Raw genomic sequence first — 19,385 nt, 5'->3', positions numbered from 1 at the left:
TATATATATTAAGAATTTAATCGCAAATTATATAAAATAAGTAAATAAGCTTTTGAAAAATTGCAAAAAATGTGCCAATTATTGAATTTCGATATCGATAACAAATTTGACTAACAGTGAGTATGTTAAATAACAGAGGTCCGTTTCCATTCCCTCGGCACAGTTGCCGTCGTTATCTTGGCACACACTAAAATAGTATTTAAGGTATATGGGTGACAACCGACGGTATATTTCAATATTAACGCTGAAAAATCTGTTGGCCACACTGACCGGATTCTGAAAAGGAATATCTTATATATTTTTGTGTAGCGTGAATATATTTCGAATAAAACGATCACAATGACTGCCTGGAGAGCTGCCGGAATTACGTAAGCATTGTATAAGTGCCTGCCGCACCAGCTGTGTTGAGGCAGCGTTCTGTTGCAACTTAAACACATTTGCTGCCGGATTACATAACATAATTAATCCAAATATTGCCGATTGCAGCTACATCCAATACTCCAACATCGCCGCTCGCATTTTGCGCGAGTCCTTGAAGACGGGACTGCGTGCTGATGCCGCCAAGCGCGACGCGAGTCATGTGAAGTTCACTCCCTGGGCAAATGGCAAGCCAGCTCGTACGTATCATACCATTTTGCGCGGCTATTGAGCTGCCAAATAGCAATCATTATATAAAGTTACTCCGGCAACTTATGGATAACTCGCGAGCTAAGGGGGCGCTACTATTAACGAGTTATTTCGAATGTTTCGAAGTCACCCACAAGTGGTTTCCAAACGATATTCAGCCTAAAGGTTTCGAAAAAGCACCGTTTCGCAGTGGCAATGTGAAAAATACTAAATAGTAAAGGGCTCAGTTGTGTTCCCACTTTTTCACTACGAAAATGTTGCCTATTTCTAGGCGTAGTATCGCGCATAGAAACTGTTCCCATCTGATATCATTTATTTTGAATTCCGAATTGGATATATTTTTGAAAAACACAAAATAAATCTACAAATCCTGATCATCAACATTGGAGCGTTAATACCCATGCACACAAATTCAAATTTCAAAAGGTTTAAACTCAAAATTGTCGTAACTGTTTAGAAATAATTCAATTTTGGCAAACTGCTAACAAACTACATTCACCAAAACCATCCTTTCAAAACAAACGCTCCAAAGATTTATAGAAGTTCGACCTATGTTTCATATTGCGTCATATTTGAATATATTTTTCAGATGAAAGGGCTTAAGTGTTCTGCCGTCAATTAAATAATTTAAAAACTGGCGTAAGTGCCTGCCGCGGCAGACAAAACCCAATTTATCCCAGCGTTCACATAAAACTCAACGAAAGTTTATGTATCTAACTTTGTTTCCAAAGTTTCTAACTACGCTTTCAGTCTGAACTGCATGCAAATGCGATGTGTTTATATATATTAATCAATATCCCAAAGTGTCCGCCCAAAAAGTTTACAACCGACCAACTATTAACTATTTTTTGTGATTTAAAATTATTACCCAAAGCCAATGCTGATTATTGCTTTTTTCCCTGTCCGCAGAGCGTCAAACCCAGTCGGAATCCTAGATGCTTTTCAGTGGCCCCTCGAGAATGATTTGCAACAATTAAGATCCGCCAAAGCTGCAATGTTGTGAAATCTTCAAAAATAAATAAAATTAAATAAATGTAATTTATTTAAACAAGGTGGTTTTAATTGTTCTTAAGTGTGGCATTTATTGGGCGTTCCGCTGAGAGATCGCGACCGATGAAACGGATTTCTAGCAAATATCAAAGATTCAAATATAGACTCAATAGAATAATATATATATATATAAAAACTATTGGTCAGGTTTACCAGAAGCCTGTGTCTTACGATAATTTTGTCAACGCATATTTGTATAGAATGATTTTATACACATAATGCTGAACCAATTGAATTGTTACTTATATTTTGCGCTTTAAATATACATATAGACATTATTTATGTTAATTATTATCCAGTTAGTTTATATTTTAATTTAAATATATATTTTTAAGGTAGAGTATTTTGGATTATCCTTCAAAAATTATCGATTTGCTACCACTAAGACCGATTAAATTGCTACCGAAGTGCTATTTTAATTGCAGCATTTGTGTGTTGATGATGTCGTGTACTGATTTCTATGTCATCGGGTGCGACCTTTCAATGGTTGGCGAGATTGCATTTCCCATCTTAGATCATAAGTCCTTTAGAATGGCACTCTTTGCGTTTTTCAACTTATCGAGGCGTTTCAACAAATGGTTGTTTGACGTTTCAGCTTCCTCCAACTTCTCCAAGAGTTCCCGGTGCTGCGGAATACAATAAACCATTTATAAATTGCACATTTTGGTTGGCATTCCACAACTTACCTCGCGTTGCAGCTTGCGACGCTCCAATTTCAGCTCTGCCTCAGCCTTTTCGGCGGCTTCTGCAGTGCTTTTGTATCGGATTACTTGAGTTTCTGAGCGGGCTAAGCTCGACTGTAAGTTGGCGATTTCCTGTTCCGCCTTTTGCAGCTTATATTTATGGTCTGAAATGATTTTGTTTGTTTCCCCTGTCGGATAATATAAGAAAAAGGGCTCATAATATAGTACAAATATGTTGCAGCTCTATAGTGCCAAGCTGCCATAGCTATATACAATTTATTGTAAAAAACTGAAGATATATGTTTGTATGGAGATACACAAAAGTGCGAGAGAATGTGGCCGATCAATACAATCGGAAATATAAATGATATAAATATATTGCTTCAAGCTTTGTTATCAAATAATAAAAACTACAAAATAATAATTCTGAAAATTGTTCAGAGCAAGAATCTGTTAGTGTTTGTGCTGCCAAAGAGCTAGTTATAATAGGATAATCACTATGTGCACTTTGCATGCTGAAAGTTTAGTTGGCATTAAGTAAGTATGGTACACGTACGTTGGGTCTCGTAATCATTCTCATCGCCGAAGGAACCTTGCGAAAGACTGCGGCGTCCGGAAATTCCATCACTTTTATACTCGTCAAGTTGTTCGTGAAGCTTTTGCACCTCCGCCAGCAGTCGCTGCTTTTCGTCACTGAACTTTTTAAGTCTTACGTCTGCAAAGAACATGAACTATTGAGAAGTTATCTGATCCAGGAGAATGCACGGGGATAATCACCTAAAGAACCCTGAACGGAGGCCAGCACCTTGGCATTCTCGACACTCACAAGAGCTCGCTTGGCATCGCTGCCATCGGCATTTTCAACTGCTACAATTAGAAGGCCCTGCTCGGCGATCAACGAGTCGCGCTCGTTTAACTGCCCTTGTACTAGCTTAAGCTCGAGATTGGCGCGATCCAGGTTGCGTTTGAGCGCATTGCAGTCACGCATCTTCTCCTTGAACTCGCGCTGTAATTGTGCATACGACTCTTCCATTATTTCGCATTTGTCCTTCAGAAGCTTGACTTCGTAGGCCTGCGAGGCACGATCGTTGTCCAACTGGGCGTTCGTTATCATGGCTTTTCGAAACCGCTCCTCAACATCCTGAAAGCAAAACACCTTGAATTACATTGAAGTGCATGGATTGAGTGTCAGCGCTCACCTTAAGCTCGTGCTTGAAGTCACGAAAACTTCTGCCCTCCTCCTCCACGGAGTCCTCACTGCTGCGGCGGGATGCTGATGCACGGGTCACGTTTAACAGTCCGCCGTAGGCGAGGCGCACGGGATGCACCGACAGGGTTTCGCTGCCAACTGCCGTGGAGTTCTGCATGTCGAACACCCGGTCGGCGGTGATCTCCTGCTCCTTCTGCTGCCGCTCCAGCTCCCTCATTCGAATCTCGCGGGCTTCGGCGCGCGCCTGTCGACGCGCAGCAAGTCGCGCTTCCGCCTGAAAAGAAGCAGTTCAATTTCACTCAATTCAAGTAGTTTATATAGTTTCAATTATGTAGCCCATTTTAGCTTTAATGCGTGTCTGCATTCACCAAGGAAGATCAACATTTAATTACCTTTTATATGTTATTCAACCCCGAAGTTTCATAAATGTAATGCCATGTTTTAGGATGTAAAATACACACCTCTTTCGTAATTTGATCCAGCGCATTATCTTCGGCATTGATTCGCATGTTGTTCCGTCGCCGACCTGTGGTGCTGATACTTTCCATTGAATCTGTGCTCAAGTTAACTATACTTTATATATTAATCGCAAGCGATCGTACGCTGAAAAGAAGAAACTTGTTAATTTGAAGTCTAAGAAAAATGCAGTAAATGTAGTAGTAAATGTTTGTACCCAATTAAAACAATAACAAGGAACATTTTTGCGATTAAATCTCAGACAATCAGTTTCAAAGGAAAGTCCTTTGAAGCCAGCACGCACTTATAAACAAATATAGTTTAGAGATTCTGGGGAAAGCATTTCCAGTGCTGCTTCTTCAGTGTGCAAGTCGATGAAACTCTTTTTAATAGTTAACATTTTGGAATGTCCTAGTTGATGATCGTGTGTGATATGATATGGATACCTTATCATCGGAACACACCGTGTTATCTAGCAGAGCCGACTCACTTATATAAAAACCGGTGTATATATAGTCCCATTGTCACCAAGCACACGAACATGCAGACAAAATGCGTATCAGAGGATGAAAATAAAGTAAACGTTTTTTTTTGCATTGCTCTGCATAATAAGGTTTTTTTTTTAACTTTTACAAATTCCTCATCGACACTTGGCAATTTCGGGACAGAGATGCAAGGAAAATAGTTTATCTCCTGTTTATAAATAGGAAGTTTCTGTCCGTTAGCCCCGGTAAATATGTTTTTATCCACTATTTATATTTGTAAAACAAAAAAACCGTCTGCATTGCAGTTTTAATTTTAATGGGAGCGGCGTTACACACATCTGTTTTTCCTAGTTTTCACATATGTATCTTTCGTGGATAATGTGCACCACACGTCAAGTACTTTAGGTTGCGCCCCCCAGTAGACTGTAAGTGTTTACACAAAGGTGACAAAATCTATAAATTAATTAAACACACATACACATAAAAAGTTTTAAGAGACACCTTTAGCGAAAGAACAATCACAATTAATCATAATAGAGGTGGTCGAAAAATCGATCTATCGATAAAAATATTAAGTGTTAGGTGCACCCGATGTGTTTTTTCCACCGGACACAGCCAACATATTTCTAAGCGATGTGTTTTATTGTGCATTTATTTTCTATACAGAGCTTTACATTTTTTAGAACTGATTTTAAAATGCAGAAACAATATAATTGTGTGTTGTTGCATACGTTGACTGTGAAATGATGAAATACCCAAATTGGCAGTGGGAAAAACGGCATCCTAGAAGTGACTGTGATGCGTGACATCACCAGCAGTTATCGTCATCGATAGGCGATGTGTGCACACTACTTGCCATCCATGTGGCATCGTTGTGTTGTTGTTATTAATAAGCGGAGCAACAAAAGTCGAAATTTGGAAACATGTCCGAGCTAAATATGGAGCTAAAGAAACTCAGGGAGCTGGTAAGCAAATAGCTGATACTTTACGCCAACATTTTGACATGACATTGCCGGCTTTAAAGGAACTGAAGACCCAAGGCCTTGCCGCCAGAATACAAACTGCCAAAAATGGTGAGCAGTTGGACGTCGATCTTGTTCAACTTCAAATTGAAAATAAGAAGTTGAAGAACCGCCTGTTCATCCTGAAGAAGGTGAGTTTATGACCCTTCACGTGTTTAAGTTTTAAAAATGCATGTCAATTATTCCCTGCAGTCCATTGCTGAAGAATCAAATGCCGCCGGCGGCGCCGCGAAGCTCAAAGATTCCTCTTCGATCACTGAGCACCTGGAAAGTGTCTTCGGCCAGGCTATTGCATCAGCTTTTCCGGAATTCAGAGATACGCCTGTTATAATTGCACCAGTTAATAGCACGTCTGCGAAATTTGGCGACTATCAGTGCAACAATGCCATGGGATTGTCCAAAAAACTGAAAGAAAAGGGCATTAGTAAAGCACCACGTGATATTGCAACCGAGTTGAAAGGACACTGCCCACCATCGCCGCTCATAGAAAAGCTGGAAATTGCCGGAGCTGGTTTCGTAAATGTTTTTCTTAGCAAGTGGGTAGCCAATTTACATAAAATCCATTACGAACTATACAAATGTTAATTTTTGCAGGGATTATGCAGCTTCAGCCTTGAGTAATCTGTTGCGTAATGGTGTCAGCCCGCCAGAAGTGAACAAAAGGCGAGTCCTGGTCGACTTTTCATCTCCCAACATTGCCAAACAGATGCATGTCGGTCACTTGCGATCCACCATCATTGGCGAATCGTTATGCCGTCTACTGGAGTTCCTGCAGCACGATGTGATCCGCATCAACCATCTTGGTGATTGGGGAACACAGTTTGGCATGCTGATTGCCCATTTGGAAGATCGTTTCCCCAACTACCTTAATGAAAGCCCTCCAATCAGTGATCTGCAATTGTTCTACAAAGAGTCCAAGAAGCGGTAAGACATATAAGAAAACTAACTAATTACGATGTGCTCGAGGTAAATAATACTTCCCTGCAGATTCGATGAAGATGAGGAGTTCAAAAAGCGTGCCTACAGTCGAGTGGTTTCATTGCAGAAAGGTGTGCCAAATTCCATTAAAGCCTGGGAGCTAATTTGCAATGTGTCGCGTAAGGAGTTCCAAACGATCTACGAACGATTAGATATTAGCATCAAGGAACGCGGTGAATCGTTCTATCAATCACGTATGCTGTCTGTTGTGGAATACTTGCGAGGCAAAGGTCTGCTGGAAGCGGATGAGGGTCGTGAAATCATGTGGCCGGACGATACGAAAACTGGCATCCCTCTGACAATCGTGAAATCGGATGGCGGCTTTACCTATGACACCTCCGATATGGCAGCCATTCGTCATCGCGTGGAAGAGGAACTTTGCGACTGGATCATCTATGTGGTCGACTCCGGACAGAGCACGCATTTCAACACCATTTTCAAAGCAGCCGAACGATCAGCCATCCTGAATCCGCTCACTCATCGTGTTGACCACGTACAGTTTGGCGTCGTTCTGGGCGAGGATGGCAAGAAGTTCAAGACTCGATCGGGTGATACGGTTAAGCTGGCCGACTTGCTGGACGAGGGAATGAAGCGATCACTGCTGCAATTGGAGAGTCGTGGCCGCGATAAGGTCCTCACTCCACAAGAACTGAAGGACGCCCAAGAGTCGCTGGCATACGGATGCATTAAGTATTCGGATTTATGTCACAACCGGATCAGTGACTATATATTTTCGTTTGATAAGATGCTGGAGGATCGCGGTAACACTGCGGTGTACTTACTTTACACCTACACACGTATATGCTCCATTGCACGAAACTGTGGCGAAGATTTCTCCAATCTGCCTGAAATACTGAAGATGACCAACATTGTGTTGGCCCACGAAAAGGAATGGAAATTAGCAAAGACTCTTTTGAAACTCCACGACATACTCATCAAGTGCTCAAGGGAACTCTTCCTGCACTTCTTGTGCGAGTTCTGCTTCGAGGTATGCACCGTGTTTACCGAATTCTATGACTCTTGCTATTGTATTGAAAAGAACAAACAAGGCGATATTATCGCGGTAAATCATAGCCGAATTCTCCTGTGCGAGGCAACTGCGGCTGTGTTGCGCCAATGCTTTTATATACTAGGCCTTAAACCAGTTTCGAAAATGTAAAAAGTTCTACTACTGACATCATATATACACAAATAAAATGAAAAAATTTATAAAAGATAAATTATATAACTTGAAATAATTTGAGAGTTTTATTTTGGCTTTTTTAATTCGGTTTTATCTTTAAATGTACAACAATTTTAATATACGAAAAGCTAATCAGCGCTAAATGTTTTATTGTTATCATCTATCAAAATATTTTTAATTCAAATAAACTTTTATAATATTTTATTTATACACTATCTTTACTATTATTTATCACTAAGTAAAACTAAATTTATTTTCGTTCACAAAATTTCGAAGTTTTTAAGATATGCTTATCGATAACAAAAGCTGGTATAAACAGGTAAAATAATTCTATCTGTATCGTCAAATTTAAGTGGAACGTAATGCGTTTTTAATTATAAAAGTAGAAAGTCACCGCAACAAAATACAAATTTAGTTTTCAAACGGAACTGTTCTAAAAAATCGAATAAACACAGTGGGGAAAACGGGTTTCCAATAAGAAACTGTGTCCAATTGGATCACTCGATAACACCTGTTACCCAAACGTATTTATTATGATCTAAAAATCAACTTATCGTCAAAACATAAATAAAAGAGATAAAGTAAACGAAATTCGTTGCTTTTGCAAAGTTGTATTACATTACTCAAACATTAACTATATTATAAAATTATGAACAAATAACGTGTACCAGTGAGATCGTGCGATATAAATATCGAGTTGAAAGATAAATGAGGTATCGATGTTTTTTCACTCCACGCAATTGCATATTTGCCGTATATATCGGCATTAATTGTATAACTTTCACACCTCTACTTTGTCTTGCAGTCAGTATTTAGTCAAACAAAAAAAAATAAACTACATTTGTTAGAGCTTGATAAGAGCTCAGTTTGTCTTCAGTGTGTGTGCCCGTCAAGCAACAAATCGACGTGTTTTTTTCGAGTATGATTGTACATAACATAAATCTTTTTTAAATTGCAGTAAGCATACGGGCTCCAAATATCTTTGAATTCATTGTGAAAAAATGTTAAGTGCGAAAGTGCGTGTGTGTGTACGCTTGCAAATGCAATATATACATACAATACATGTTTATTTGATGTAAAAGCATCCGATTAATTTACAGTTTATCTAATTATGTTCTTGTTTATGTGGCATATTGCGGCACTGCAAGTGTGCGCGCTCATGTGTGTGTGTGTGTGTGTGCGAGAGCTGCTGTGTGTGTGTGTGAATTGGGAAGTACCGCTACACAATTGGATGTATATACACCGAATTTCGTCAGTTTCCTGGCATTGTCCCATTGTTATCAGGCGCAAAACAGTGACATTTAAATTCGATTTTCAATTTCCATGCATATAGCACATCAGGGGGGAGGGGGAAAACAAGAGCAAAATCGCTGTACATGTATTAGTCAGTGACTAATTGTTCAAAGCGCAACTCAACATGGCTGACTTTTTCTGTGGTGAGCAGCGATTTTTGATGATAATGCTGCCTCTTTTCTTTTCAAACTCTCTCGCGGGTCTCAATTCGCTTTCGCTCTCTCCAGCGCTCTCTCTCCCTCGCTCACCTCAAATAAAATAAAGTGCTGGTAATTTTCCCGTCGACACGGCAAGTGCAAATACGAAAGAAATCGTAAAAAAAAAATACCGATACAAAGGATTAATCGTAGGAAATAAATTCGTCTATATATTTTGTAGCACAAAAGCAATTGGCCATACAATAAGATATTCGGTGTTTTTTTTTAAGGGCGTTTACATCCATATGTACATATGTACACATATAGGCCTTTATCTTTCATTTTTTCATCCGGTGACGCTGTCACTTTCTATCAACAATAAAATAACGCCCACAATTGGATTTTTCCTCATTCTTGCCGCACCAGTGCTCCATTAGTCCATTATTATATGTTTCTCCAAAATCTTTTGTCTTTCGTGCAGCTAAAACGTTCCAATGGAAACCGAATCTTGAACAACAAACCGACTAAAATCGAACACAATTAAACAAAACAACAAAACCCTCGAAACAAATCAAACAAAAAATTGTTACAAAGTGTGCGATTCAAGAAAACATCGTATAGGCTTTGTTTTCGCAGAGATACATTTACGTTGTTAAAGGTCTGCCAATAACTAGACCTCACTGTAGTAGTCAAGATGACGCAACCACTGCCCATCCGCTTTCAGGAGCATTTACAGGTGAGTAATATTAAATATTTTGGATCTACCATCATTGCATATCTACGTACAACCCATCAATATGCCACGATTACCTTCGATTATATCCGATCCATGAGCTACCCTACATTCTTGTGGAAATTTCACGGTTTCCAGCGCTAATTTAACATGTAAACATAAGAAATGGGGGCTTAAGCCGAGTTCCTACTGTGCTTTACGCTCTCTTCAAGTCTGTGGATATAATATTTCATAGATTCCATTAGTGGCTAGTGTATTTTCTATAGAACTAGTTCTAATTCAAGCATTTATCTAAACTTGAGCGAATTCCAAATGTCTAATAGTAAATGTAGGTCAATCTAGGGCAGTTAAATAATGAATAAATCCGACTTACAAAGTCGCTTCTGGTTGTGCCATGCTATGTAATGAGTGCGTATGATATGAATTTCGATTTATTAACTAACGCACATTTTCAATCTCCACTTTCAACAGCTCACAAATGTCGGGATCAACGCCAATTCATTTTCATTCAGCACGCTCACGATGGAATCGGATAAGTTTATTTGCGTGCGGGAGAAGGTGAATGATACCGCCCAAGTGGTCATCATTGACATGAACGATGCCACCAATCCCACGCGGCGTCCCATCTCAGCGGATTCGGCTATCATGAATCCCGCTAGCAAGGTCATTGCGCTCAAAGGTAACTCAAACCGATGGTCCAGTCGATCAAAATTAAATTAGGGTATGCTGTTTTGAATTTTTAATAATTAGAAAGGATTTTGCACTGATTTTCGATCGACTGGGAGAATGCATTTTCGAATATGTATAATTTTAGAATGTTTCTTTTAGCGCAAAAGACGCTGCAGATCTTCAACATTGAGATGAAGTCGAAGATGAAGGCGCATACCATGAACGAGGATGTGGTGTTCTGGAAGTGGATCTCCCTCAATACGCTAGCTCTGGTCACAGAAACGAGTGTGTTCCATTGGTCCATGGAGGGCGATTCGATGCCGCAGAAGATGTTTGACCGGCATTCATCGCTGAACGGATGTCAAATCATCAACTACCGCTGCAATGCCTCCCAGCAGTGGCTACTCCTGGTCGGCATTTCGGCTCTGCCGAGTCGCGTTGCCGGTGCCATGCAGTTGTATTCGGTGGAGCGCAAGGTCTCCCAGGCTATCGAGGGGCACGCGGCCAGTTTTGCCACGTTCAAAATCGAAGCTAACAAGGAGCCGACAACGCTGTTCTGCTTTGCAGTGCGCACGGCCACTGGGGGCAAGCTTCATATCATCGAAGTTGGTGCTCCGCCGAACGGCAATCAGCCGTTTGCCAAGAAGGCTGTCGATGTCTTCTTTCCGCCGGAAGCACAAAATGATTTCCCTGTGGCAATGCAAGTCTCTGCCAAGTACGACACCATCTACTTGATAACCAAGTATGGATACATACATCTGTATGATATGGAGACGGCCACGTGCATATACATGAATCGTATATCGGCCGATACGATCTTTGTTACCGCACCGCATGAGGCAAGTGGCGGCATCATTGGCGTCAATCGCAAGGGACAGGTCCTCTCCGTTACCGTCGATGAGGAGCAGATCATTCCCTACATCAACACCGTGCTGCAGAATCCCGATTTGGCCCTTCGCATGGCTGTGCGCAACAATTTGGCCGGCGCCGAAGATCTCTTTGTGCGAAAGTTCAACAAACTCTTTACGGCAGGCCAGTATGCCGAGGCGGCTAAAGTTGCTGCCCTGGCACCCAAGGCCATTCTGCGGACGCCACAGACGATCCAGCGTTTCCAACAGGTGCAGACACCAGCTGGCTCCACGACTCCGCCGCTGCTGCAATACTTTGGCATTCTGCTGGACCAGGGCAAGCTGAACAAGTTCGAGTCTCTGGAGCTGTGTCGACCAGTCTTGCTGCAGGGCAAGAAGCAGCTGTGCGAGAAGTGGCTGAAGGAGGAGAAGCTTGAGTGCAGCGAGGAGTTGGGTGATCTGGTCAAGGCCTCCGATCTTACCCTTGCCCTGTCCATCTATCTACGCGCAAATGTACCCAACAAGGTGATCCAATGCTTTGCTGAGACCGGACAGTTCCAGAAGATTGTTCTCTACGCCAAGAAAGTCAACTATACGCCCGATTACGTATTCCTGCTGCGCTCCGTGATGCGAAGCAACCCGGAGCAGGGAGCTGGTTTCGCCTCCATGCTGGTGGCCGAGGAAGAGCCACTGGCGGACATCAATCAGATTGTGGACATCTTCATGGAGCACTCCATGGTGCAGCAGTGCACTGCGTTCCTGCTGGACGCCCTCAAGCATAACCGACCTGCTGAGGGCGCCCTCCAGACGCGCCTGCTGGAAATGAATCTGATGTCCGCTCCGCAGGTGGCCGACGCCATCCTGGGCAACGCTATGTTCACCCACTACGATCGGGCCCATATTGCCCAGCTGTGCGAGAAGGCAGGACTGCTCCAGCGCGCACTCGAGCACTACACGGATCTGTATGACATTAAGCGGGCCGTGGTGCACACGCACATGCTGAATGCCGAATGGCTGGTCAGTTTCTTTGGCACTCTGTCGGTGGAGGACTCGCTGGAATGTCTGAAGGCAATGCTTACGGCAAATTTGCGTCAGAACTTGCAGATCTGTGTGCAGATTGCCACCAAGTACCATGAACAGCTGACCAACAAGGCACTCATTGACCTGTTCGAAGGTTTCAAGAGCTACGACGGACTGTTCTACTTCCTGAGCAGCATTGTCAACTTCTCACAGGATCCCGAAGTGCACTTCAAATACATTCAGGCGGCCTGCAAGACTAATCAGATCAAGGAGGTGGAGCGCATTTGCCGCGAATCAAACTGCTACAATCCGGAGCGGGTGAAGAACTTCCTGAAGGAGGCCAAGCTGACGGATCAGCTACCTTTAATTATTGTTTGTGATCGTTTCGATTTCGTGCACGACTTGGTGCTTTACCTGTATCGTAACAATCTGCAAAAGTACATCGAGATTTATGTGCAGAAAGTGAATCCATCCCGCTTGCCTGTCGTAGTGGGTGGCCTTCTTGATGTTGACTGCAGTGAGGACATAATCAAAAATCTAATTCTCGTTGTCAAGGGACAATTCTCCACCGACGAGCTCGTCGAGGAGGTCGAGAAACGCAACCGCCTCAAGCTCCTCCTTCCCTGGCTGGAGTCCCGAGTTCACGAGGGCTGCGTCGAGCCAGCCACCCACAATGCCTTGGCCAAGATCTACATTGACTCGAACAACAACCCCGAGAGATATCTTAAGGAGAATCAGTACTACGATAGCCGTGTGGTCGGTCGCTACTGCGAGAAGCGGGATCCCCATTTGGCGTGTGTTGCCTACGAGCGTGGATTGTGCGATCGCGAGCTGATTGCCGTTTGCAACGAGAACTCACTGTTCAAGAGCGAAGCACGCTATTTGGTTGGTCGTCGCGACGCCGAACTGTGGGCCGAGGTCCTTTCGGAGAGCAATCCCTACAAGCGCCAGTTGATCGATCAGGTGGTGCAGACGGCTTTGTCCGAGACCCAGGATCCCGATGACATCTCGGTGACGGTCAAGGCATTCATGACCGCCGATTTGCCCAATGAACTGATTGAACTTCTGGAGAAGATTATTCTGGACTCGTCCGTCTTCAGCGATCATCGCAATCTGCAGAACTTGCTTATTCTCACAGCCATCAAGGCTGATCGCACCCGAGTCATGGACTACATCAACAGGTTGGAGAACTACGATGCTCCCGATATCGCGAACATTGCGATCAGTAATCAGTTGTACGAAGAAGCCTTCGCCATCTTCAAGAAGTTCGATGTGAACACATCGGCCATTCAGGTGCTCATCGATCAAGTGAACAACCTGGAGCGGGCCAACGAGTTCGCCGAGCGGTGCAATGAGCCGGCCGTTTGGTCGCAGCTGGCCAAGGCCCAACTGCAGCAGGGTTTGGTCAAGGAGGCTATCGATTCGTACATCAAGGCTGATGATCCTAGCGCCTACGTCGATGTCGTCGATGTGGCCAGCAAGGTGGAGTCGTGGGATGACCTCGTTCGCTATCTGCAAATGGCGCGCAAGAAGGCACGCGAATCTTACATCGAGAGCGAACTGATCTATGCGTATGCTCGCACTGGACGTCTGGCCGATCTGGAGGAGTTCATTTCGGGTCCCAACCATGCCGACATCCAGAAGATTGGCAACCGTTGCTTCAGCGACGGCATGTACGATGCAGCGAAGCTCCTGTACAACAATGTAAGCAACTTTGCACGCCTGGCCATTACTTTGGTCTACCTGAAGGAGTTCCAAGGAGCTGTGGACTCGGCGCGGAAAGCCAACTCAACGCGCACATGGAAGGAGGTGTGTTTCGCCTGCGTGGACGCCGAGGAGTTTAGGCTAGCCCAGATGTGTGGCCTGCACATTGTGGTGCATGCTGATGAGCTGGAGGATCTGATTAATTACTATCAGAACCGGGGATACTTCGATGAATTGATTGCGCTACTCGAGTCGGCTTTGGGACTGGAACGTGCGCACATGGGAATGTTCACCGAATTAGCTATACTTTATTCTAAATTCAAACCTTCCAAAATGCGAGAACACTTGGAGCTGTTCTGGTCTCGCGTTAACATTCCAAAAGTTCTGCGTGCCGCTGAATCGGCTCACTTGTGGTCGGAGCTGGTATTCCTGTATGACAAGTATGAGGAATACGATAACGCTGTACTGGCCATGATGGCCCATCCCACGGAGGCGTGGCGTGAGGGGCACTTTAAGGACATCATCACCAAGGTGGCCAACATTGAGCTGTACTACAAGGCCATCGAATTCTATTTGGATTTCAAGCCGCTGTTGTTGAACGACATGCTCCTCGTGCTGGCACCCAGAATGGATCACACTCGTGCTGTTAGTTACTTCTCCAAGACCGGCTATTTGCCACTCGTCAAGCCTTATCTGCGTTCAGTCCAATCTCTCAATAACAAGGCAATCAACGAAGCGCTAAACGGACTCTTAATCGACGAGGAGGACTACCAGGGTCTGCGCAACTCGATCGATGGATTTGACAACTTTGACAACATTGCGTTGGCACAGAAACTCGAAAAGCACGAACTTACCGAATTCCGTAGGATTGCCGCCTACTTGTACAAGGGTAAGTTAACCAATTGCTGCTTATTTGCACTTGAAACTGACCACTGACCAAAATGTTCATTTATATCACAGGAAATAACCGCTGGAAACAGAGTGTTGAGCTATGCAAAAAGGACAAACTCTACAAGGATGCTATGGAGTACGCCGCCGAATCTTGCAAGCAAGATATTGCCGAGGAGTTGTTGGGTTGGTTCCTAGAACGTGACGCATACGATTGTTTTGCAGCTTGTCTTTATCAGGTGGGTCGACGAATAATGAATGATAATTAAGTTAACACAACAGCAGTGCTCTTTTATTAATATATTTGTATGAATTTCCAGTGCTACGACTTGCTGCGCCCTGATGTCATTTTGGAGTTGGCCTGGAAACATAAAATCGTTGACTTTGCCATGCCCTATTTAATTCAGGTACATCCATTTGATCCATTTGCATAGCTTCTGATGGCATATTAATTTGGTGTCGATTTTCCAGGTTCTGCGGGAATACACAACAAAGGTGGACAAACTGGAGTTAAACGAAGCTCAGCGCGAGAAGGAGGACGATTCCACTGAGCACAAAAACATTATTCAAATGGAGCCACAACTGATGATCACCGCTGGCCCAGCAATGGGAATACCTCCACAATATGCACAGAATTATCCACCCGGTGCAGCAACGGTAACGGCGGCAGCAGGACGCAACATGGGCTATCCCTACTTGTAGGACTTGCACCCGATGATGAATGCATCAAAACAACTTTAAAAACAAATGTATCAGCATTAAAGGAATACCAATAAAATAAGAAAAATAATCTATTAATTGCATGTGCGCCAAAAATTACCAAAACGAAAGAACACAGTAAACATAACTTCGAACATCATTAAATTAAAGCAATGCAATTAACAATCCAATTTTTGGTTTGTTTGTAGACAGTTAAAAATTGATTATATGTTTTGATAATTACAGCACTCTTTATTCAAATATAACAGAATATATTACTTTTTATCATAATTAACTATGTTATTGTCAGTCGGTTAAAGTATTAAGGGTGTCGAAAGGTTGGTTTTTTTTTATGTTTAAGTAGGTTTATTGGAAAACCAAATTGAATTTCGCTCTAGGACTGAAGCATAGGCATAGGGCATTGGGGAAAGATAATTTTCTCGAAGGCTTTGTGGGAGTTACTAAAACTGAAGGAAGTTTACAAAATATCGACCATTGACTGTTTGTCATTTTTAAAAAACGTTAAAAGCGCTTTGTCTTACAAAAAAAACCTGATTTTGCGTTTTTTTTATCCATTGGTTGTTTTTTGTGAATGTAAAACCGTTAACTGTTTTAGATTTACAATATTCTGAATTGAAAAAGTTGTTCTTGTTTTTGAGAAACAGTTAAACAGTTTGGTATATATGTGTTAAGGAGCCTATGTGTACGCATAAACTCCTGTTCTCCGCATAAACGAAGCTGTTTGTGAAATGGTGCACGGTGTGAACTGGACACTTTGCCTCACAAGCACGATTGATGGGTGTTTGATGGGTTGATTGATTCATCGTTTGAGTTAATTCTCACTGGTCCTATTTGGGTCCCAAAAAGGATTCCAAGAGTTCTCCAATCAATGGTTCTCCAGTATCATGATTTCAAGCTTTTGAGCTGGTCAGCATAACGAAAGTAAACATGGTAAGTAACGAGTTTTCCTGAAAGCAAATTGATCCATCTCCAAAGAGTAAATCATAGGGTGCCAATTTTTTCTTCATGACGTGTCACATTTTTCTATAATACCATTTGCCTCTTCTGCACAACATTGTTTATGTGTGGGCATAAATACAAGAGTGTAATCGAAGTCAAAATATTCCGAATTCTTCGAATTTTGTGTAAATGACAAGAAAGTTATTTGTTTTGTATTATTGCATCTCGGATTCAAAACATATTGTTTAATTGAACTTATTGGGCTGCTATAATTTTGAAATCAAAGACTTTCGGTTAAATTTGAATTTATTATATTTACTCTCCACCTATATTTGCCAACCATATTCATTAGTGATCTTTAATAATAATATTTTTAAGACTATAGCTTTAAAATATTTTTGTTGCTGGTTTTCTTAGCTCTCGAAATAAAATTCAACTGTCATTGTTGTGGAACTTTTTAGTATGCAATCATGTTATTCTTTTCACATTAACTTATCTTATCTACGAACAAAAAATCAAAAAATGCGTATTTGTTGTAGTCGTATGTACTTTATACTTTAGAGCATAAATATGTTATATTATTTGGTAAATATATATATGCGTAATCGTATTATTACTAATTAGACAATTTTAATTAGGCTGTTTTACATTCAGAATACATTTAAGTTATCTTTACCTCTTTATTTAGATCGGAAAATAAATCTGTATGTTATTTCTTCTGCATTTATGTATAATTTCTTACAATTTTGGACATTTGATGTGTTCGAGCTTGTCTTCGGTGGATGCAGAAATGGCTAATTACACACCAGTTGTTGTATTCATATCATAATATAATATATATATATATAAGCATTTTTAATACTAATGAATTTAAATCAGTAATCAATAATTTAATTAACGGTGGATCATTCGACACATGCTTAATTCAATTACTTACATATCCATTTTTGCCACTACAATACGAATGGATAGACAAAAACCATCGCGTAACACACAAGATCTCACGCTCCCTCCTCACCTCACCTTCTCACTCCCGAGCTCCCCTGACTGCATTTCGAATTGAATAGACAAATTTTGAATTTCACTTTCGGCCAACTGTCGGCAGGGTCTCGAAGTCACCTTATCTAGCTCCATATCAGCGTTCACTCCAGCCAGCAATCTATAAACTAGTTCTAGTTGTCAACTTGTCGAACCCCCGCTGCTGCCTTGGCTTTCCCCTCGACTGCTCAGCACGCACTCTTCTCTCGCTAAATGAAGATTAAGCTTGAGAGCTTAAATAAAATATAACTAACATATTATTTCTATACATTTTGTAGCCTTATGCAAAAGCTGTCATATAAAAAAAATGGCTTAATCCTACTTGCACATGACCATGCATATCTAATGGTAATTCGGAAAACTATATTGTATCTGTTTCTTTCGCGGCGTTCTTTACTTTGTTTCAAACATATTAGTCAATATATACTCTTAGTTTGCTACTTTTTAAAATCAGCGCAGGACGACTCCTTCATTTCATTTATTTCTTTTTTTTTTTGTTTCGTTTTTAGGATTTTGTAAAGTTTTCATAAAAAAAATTATACACAAAAAATATGTTTTAAGTAACTTTGAGATCATTTAAATGTATTTTTTTTATGTATGTATAGTACAATTTTACAGAAAGCACTCGATGCTGAACTAAAGTCGGTTGTTTGAGTCTTTCAAATGATTGTAACATAAAATATGATACACTTTTTATTTTGCACAAATAAAAATCTGATTTCGATACTGAACACCAATCAATCATCTCTCGCTTTGAGGATCTTCCGTTGTCACCTGCCATGGTTTTTTTTTTTTCGTTTTTTCTTTTTTTTTTTGGGTGGAAAACAAAAAGCTCTGATGGTGTCGTTCCTTACAATCGTATTTCTAACCCTTAAAATTAGCCTCAACCTTGCTTAAAGGCTGTTGGTATTATATGGCGCTCACGGCTCACGGCCTTTGTTACTGATTCCACCGGCAGTGGGTCCTCGAGGATCCTCCGCCTCGGTCGCATTGACCTCTCGAAGCATCCGAAACTCTGGTGGATCTTCAAGATCCGTCTTGGATTCAACGACCAATGCCGCTTCCTTTTCGCCAATACTGCTGAGATTTAGAGCAGCCGCGGTGCTTCTGTCAGGTTCCGAATATTCATGAGCGGACAACTTTAGGAACTGCTCATAGCTCGTGTTCCCCAGTTGCTTCTGCTGTTGCTGTTGCTGTTGCTGTTCCTGTTCCAGTTCCCGTGCCAGTTCCTGTTCCTGTTCGTGTTCGTGTTGCTCAGCCTCGAATGGTTGTGGTTGCTTGTTGTTGCCGATACATAGATTATACGGGGGAAGGACTGATACTGTACGATCCTCATAGGCGGTATGTTGCTGCTGGAGTGTTGGCTCTTGTACGTTGGGAGCAATGCTTGATTCGGAGTCTAATTGGTAACTGGTATTTCCTTGTGACTGTGTATAAATAACCTCCTCCACTTGTAGTGCGGTCAAGGCATCGATATCCGCCGTATGATGTTGCGGTGAGGTGAGTGATTGCTTGATAATTGTAGCACCAGCAACAGATAGATTCCTGTTCTTAATATTGCTGTCGCCAGCGTTTAGTGCGATGGTATTGCTATTACTATTGTTGCTACCGATGCTGGCGATGCTGCTGATACTGCTGATGATGTTGCTTCTGGCACTCTTGGTGTTGGATATTGTGTTGGCAATTTCATTACTCGTCTTAT

At 41.9% G+C, this 19,385-nt stretch overlaps 5 protein-coding genes across 10 annotated transcripts; 3 read left to right on the top strand and 2 right to left on the bottom strand.

The window, feature by feature from the left end:
* The first annotated feature begins 209 nt into the window (after positions 1-209).
* LOC120455555 (protein stunted) lies at positions 210-1,675 on the top strand. Of its 2 annotated transcripts, XM_039641902.1 has the most exons (4): positions 211-368; positions 487-617; positions 1,217-1,266; positions 1,537-1,675. In XM_039641902.1, exons 1-3 carry the CDS (start codon positions 340-342, stop codon positions 1,228-1,230), a joined length of 174 nt encoding a protein of 57 aa, XP_039497836.1. In that variant the 5' UTR covers positions 211-339; the 3' UTR covers positions 1,231-1,266; positions 1,537-1,675. The 2 variants fall into 2 exon arrangements, with proteins under 2 accessions (XP_039497835.1, XP_039497836.1); XM_039641901.1 differs by lacking the exon at positions 1,217-1,266 and having other exon boundaries at positions 210-368.
* A 224-nt stretch (positions 1,676-1,899) lies between these two features.
* LOC120455554 (leucine-rich repeat flightless-interacting protein 2) lies at positions 1,900-5,063 on the bottom strand. 4 transcript variants are annotated; one of them, XM_039641897.1, is made up of 7 exons: positions 4,990-5,063; positions 4,032-4,173; positions 3,560-3,844; positions 3,138-3,501; positions 2,917-3,075; positions 2,364-2,548; positions 1,900-2,303 (listed from the first exon to the last, which is right to left on the bottom strand). In XM_039641897.1, exons 2-7 carry the CDS (start codon positions 4,116-4,118, stop codon positions 2,193-2,195), a joined length of 1,191 nt encoding a protein of 396 aa, XP_039497831.1. In that variant the 5' UTR covers positions 4,119-4,173; positions 4,990-5,063; the 3' UTR covers positions 1,900-2,192. The 4 variants fall into 4 exon arrangements, with proteins under 4 accessions (XP_039497831.1, XP_039497834.1, XP_039497832.1 ...); XM_039641900.1 differs by having other exon boundaries at positions 5,013-5,030; XM_039641898.2 differs by lacking the exon at positions 4,990-5,063 and adding an exon at positions 4,848-4,965.
* Positions 5,064-5,317: 254 nt separating this feature from the next.
* LOC120455553 (probable arginine--tRNA ligase, cytoplasmic) lies at positions 5,318-7,902 on the top strand. Its single transcript, XM_039641896.2, has 5 exons — positions 5,318-5,476; positions 5,536-5,664; positions 5,726-6,069; positions 6,128-6,457; positions 6,521-7,902. Exons 1-5 carry the CDS (start codon positions 5,435-5,437, stop codon positions 7,668-7,670), a joined length of 1,995 nt encoding a protein of 664 aa, XP_039497830.1. The 5' UTR covers positions 5,318-5,434; the 3' UTR covers positions 7,671-7,902.
* Positions 7,903-8,456: 554 nt separating this feature from the next.
* LOC120456098 (clathrin heavy chain) lies at positions 8,457-15,976 on the top strand. 2 transcript variants are annotated; one of them, XM_039642693.2, is made up of 7 exons: positions 8,457-8,613; positions 9,606-9,860; positions 10,329-10,536; positions 10,686-14,987; positions 15,059-15,225; positions 15,307-15,393; positions 15,458-15,976. In XM_039642693.2, exons 2-7 carry the CDS (start codon positions 9,819-9,821, stop codon positions 15,686-15,688), a joined length of 5,037 nt encoding a protein of 1,678 aa, XP_039498627.1. In that variant the 5' UTR covers positions 8,457-8,613; positions 9,606-9,818; the 3' UTR covers positions 15,689-15,976. The 2 variants fall into 2 exon arrangements, with proteins under 2 accessions (XP_039498627.1, XP_039498628.1); XM_039642694.2 differs by having other exon boundaries at positions 8,484-8,651.
* Positions 15,977-18,603: 2,627 nt separating this feature from the next.
* LOC122756537 (involucrin-like) lies at positions 18,604-19,373 on the bottom strand. Its single transcript, XM_044006582.1, has 2 exons — positions 19,293-19,373; positions 18,604-19,194 (listed from the first exon to the last, which is right to left on the bottom strand). The coding sequence occupies exons 1-2, from the start codon at positions 19,371-19,373 to the stop codon at positions 18,604-18,606; spliced, it is 672 nt and encodes a 223-aa protein (XP_043862517.1).
* Positions 19,374-19,385: the final 12 nt, after the last annotated feature.

Source organism: Drosophila santomea, chromosome X (genome assembly GCF_016746245.2).
Source record: "Drosophila santomea strain STO CAGO 1482 chromosome X, Prin_Dsan_1.1, whole genome shotgun sequence".
NCBI classification, from domain to species: domain Eukaryota; kingdom Metazoa; phylum Arthropoda; class Insecta; order Diptera; family Drosophilidae; genus Drosophila; species Drosophila santomea.
The sequence above is the reverse complement of the archived record's forward strand: the minus strand, read 5'-3'. Positions and strand labels throughout refer to the sequence as shown.

Coding starts and splice junctions, on each gene's coding strand:
- LOC122756537 (XM_044006582.1), bottom strand. CDS start 19,373: ATGAAATTGCCAACACAATATCCAACACCAAGAGTGCCAGAAGCAACA. Junction 19,195..19,292: donor CAGCAGCATCGCCAGCATCG/GTAGCAACAATA, acceptor ACAATTATCAAG/CAATCACTCACCTCACCGCA.
- LOC120455554 (XM_039641897.1), bottom strand. CDS start 4,118: ATGGAAAGTATCAGCACCACAGGTCGGCGACGGAACAACATGCGAATC. Junction 2,549..2,916: donor GAATGATTACGAGACCCAAC/GTACGTGTACCA, acceptor ATTATCCGACAG/GGGAAACAAACAAAATCATT. Junction 2,304..2,363: donor GTCGCAAGCTGCAACGCGAG/GTAAGTTGTGGA, acceptor TGTATTCCGCAG/CACCGGGAACTCTTGGAGAA.
- LOC120456098 (XM_039642693.2), top strand. CDS start 9,819: ATGACGCAACCACTGCCCATCCGCTTTCAGGAGCATTTACAG. Junction 14,988..15,058: donor TGCCGCCTACTTGTACAAGG/GTAAGTTAACCA, acceptor TTTATATCACAG/GAAATAACCGCTGGAAACAG. Junction 15,226..15,306: donor TTGCAGCTTGTCTTTATCAG/GTGGGTCGACGA, acceptor ATGAATTTCCAG/TGCTACGACTTGCTGCGCCC.
- LOC120455553 (XM_039641896.2), top strand. CDS start 5,435: ATGTCCGAGCTAAATATGGAGCTAAAGAAACTCAGGGAGCTG. Junction 5,477..5,535: donor TAAAGAAACTCAGGGAGCTG/GTAAGCAAATAG, acceptor CCGGCTTTAAAG/GAACTGAAGACCCAAGGCCT. Junction 6,458..6,520: donor TACAAAGAGTCCAAGAAGCG/GTAAGACATATA, acceptor ACTTCCCTGCAG/ATTCGATGAAGATGAGGAGT.
- LOC120455555 (XM_039641901.1), top strand. CDS start 340: ATGACTGCCTGGAGAGCTGCCGGAATTAC. Junction 369..486: donor TGGAGAGCTGCCGGAATTAC/GTAAGCATTGTA, acceptor TGCCGATTGCAG/CTACATCCAATACTCCAACA. Junction 618..1,536: donor GGCAAATGGCAAGCCAGCTC/GTACGTATCATA, acceptor CCCTGTCCGCAG/AGCGTCAAACCCAGTCGGAA.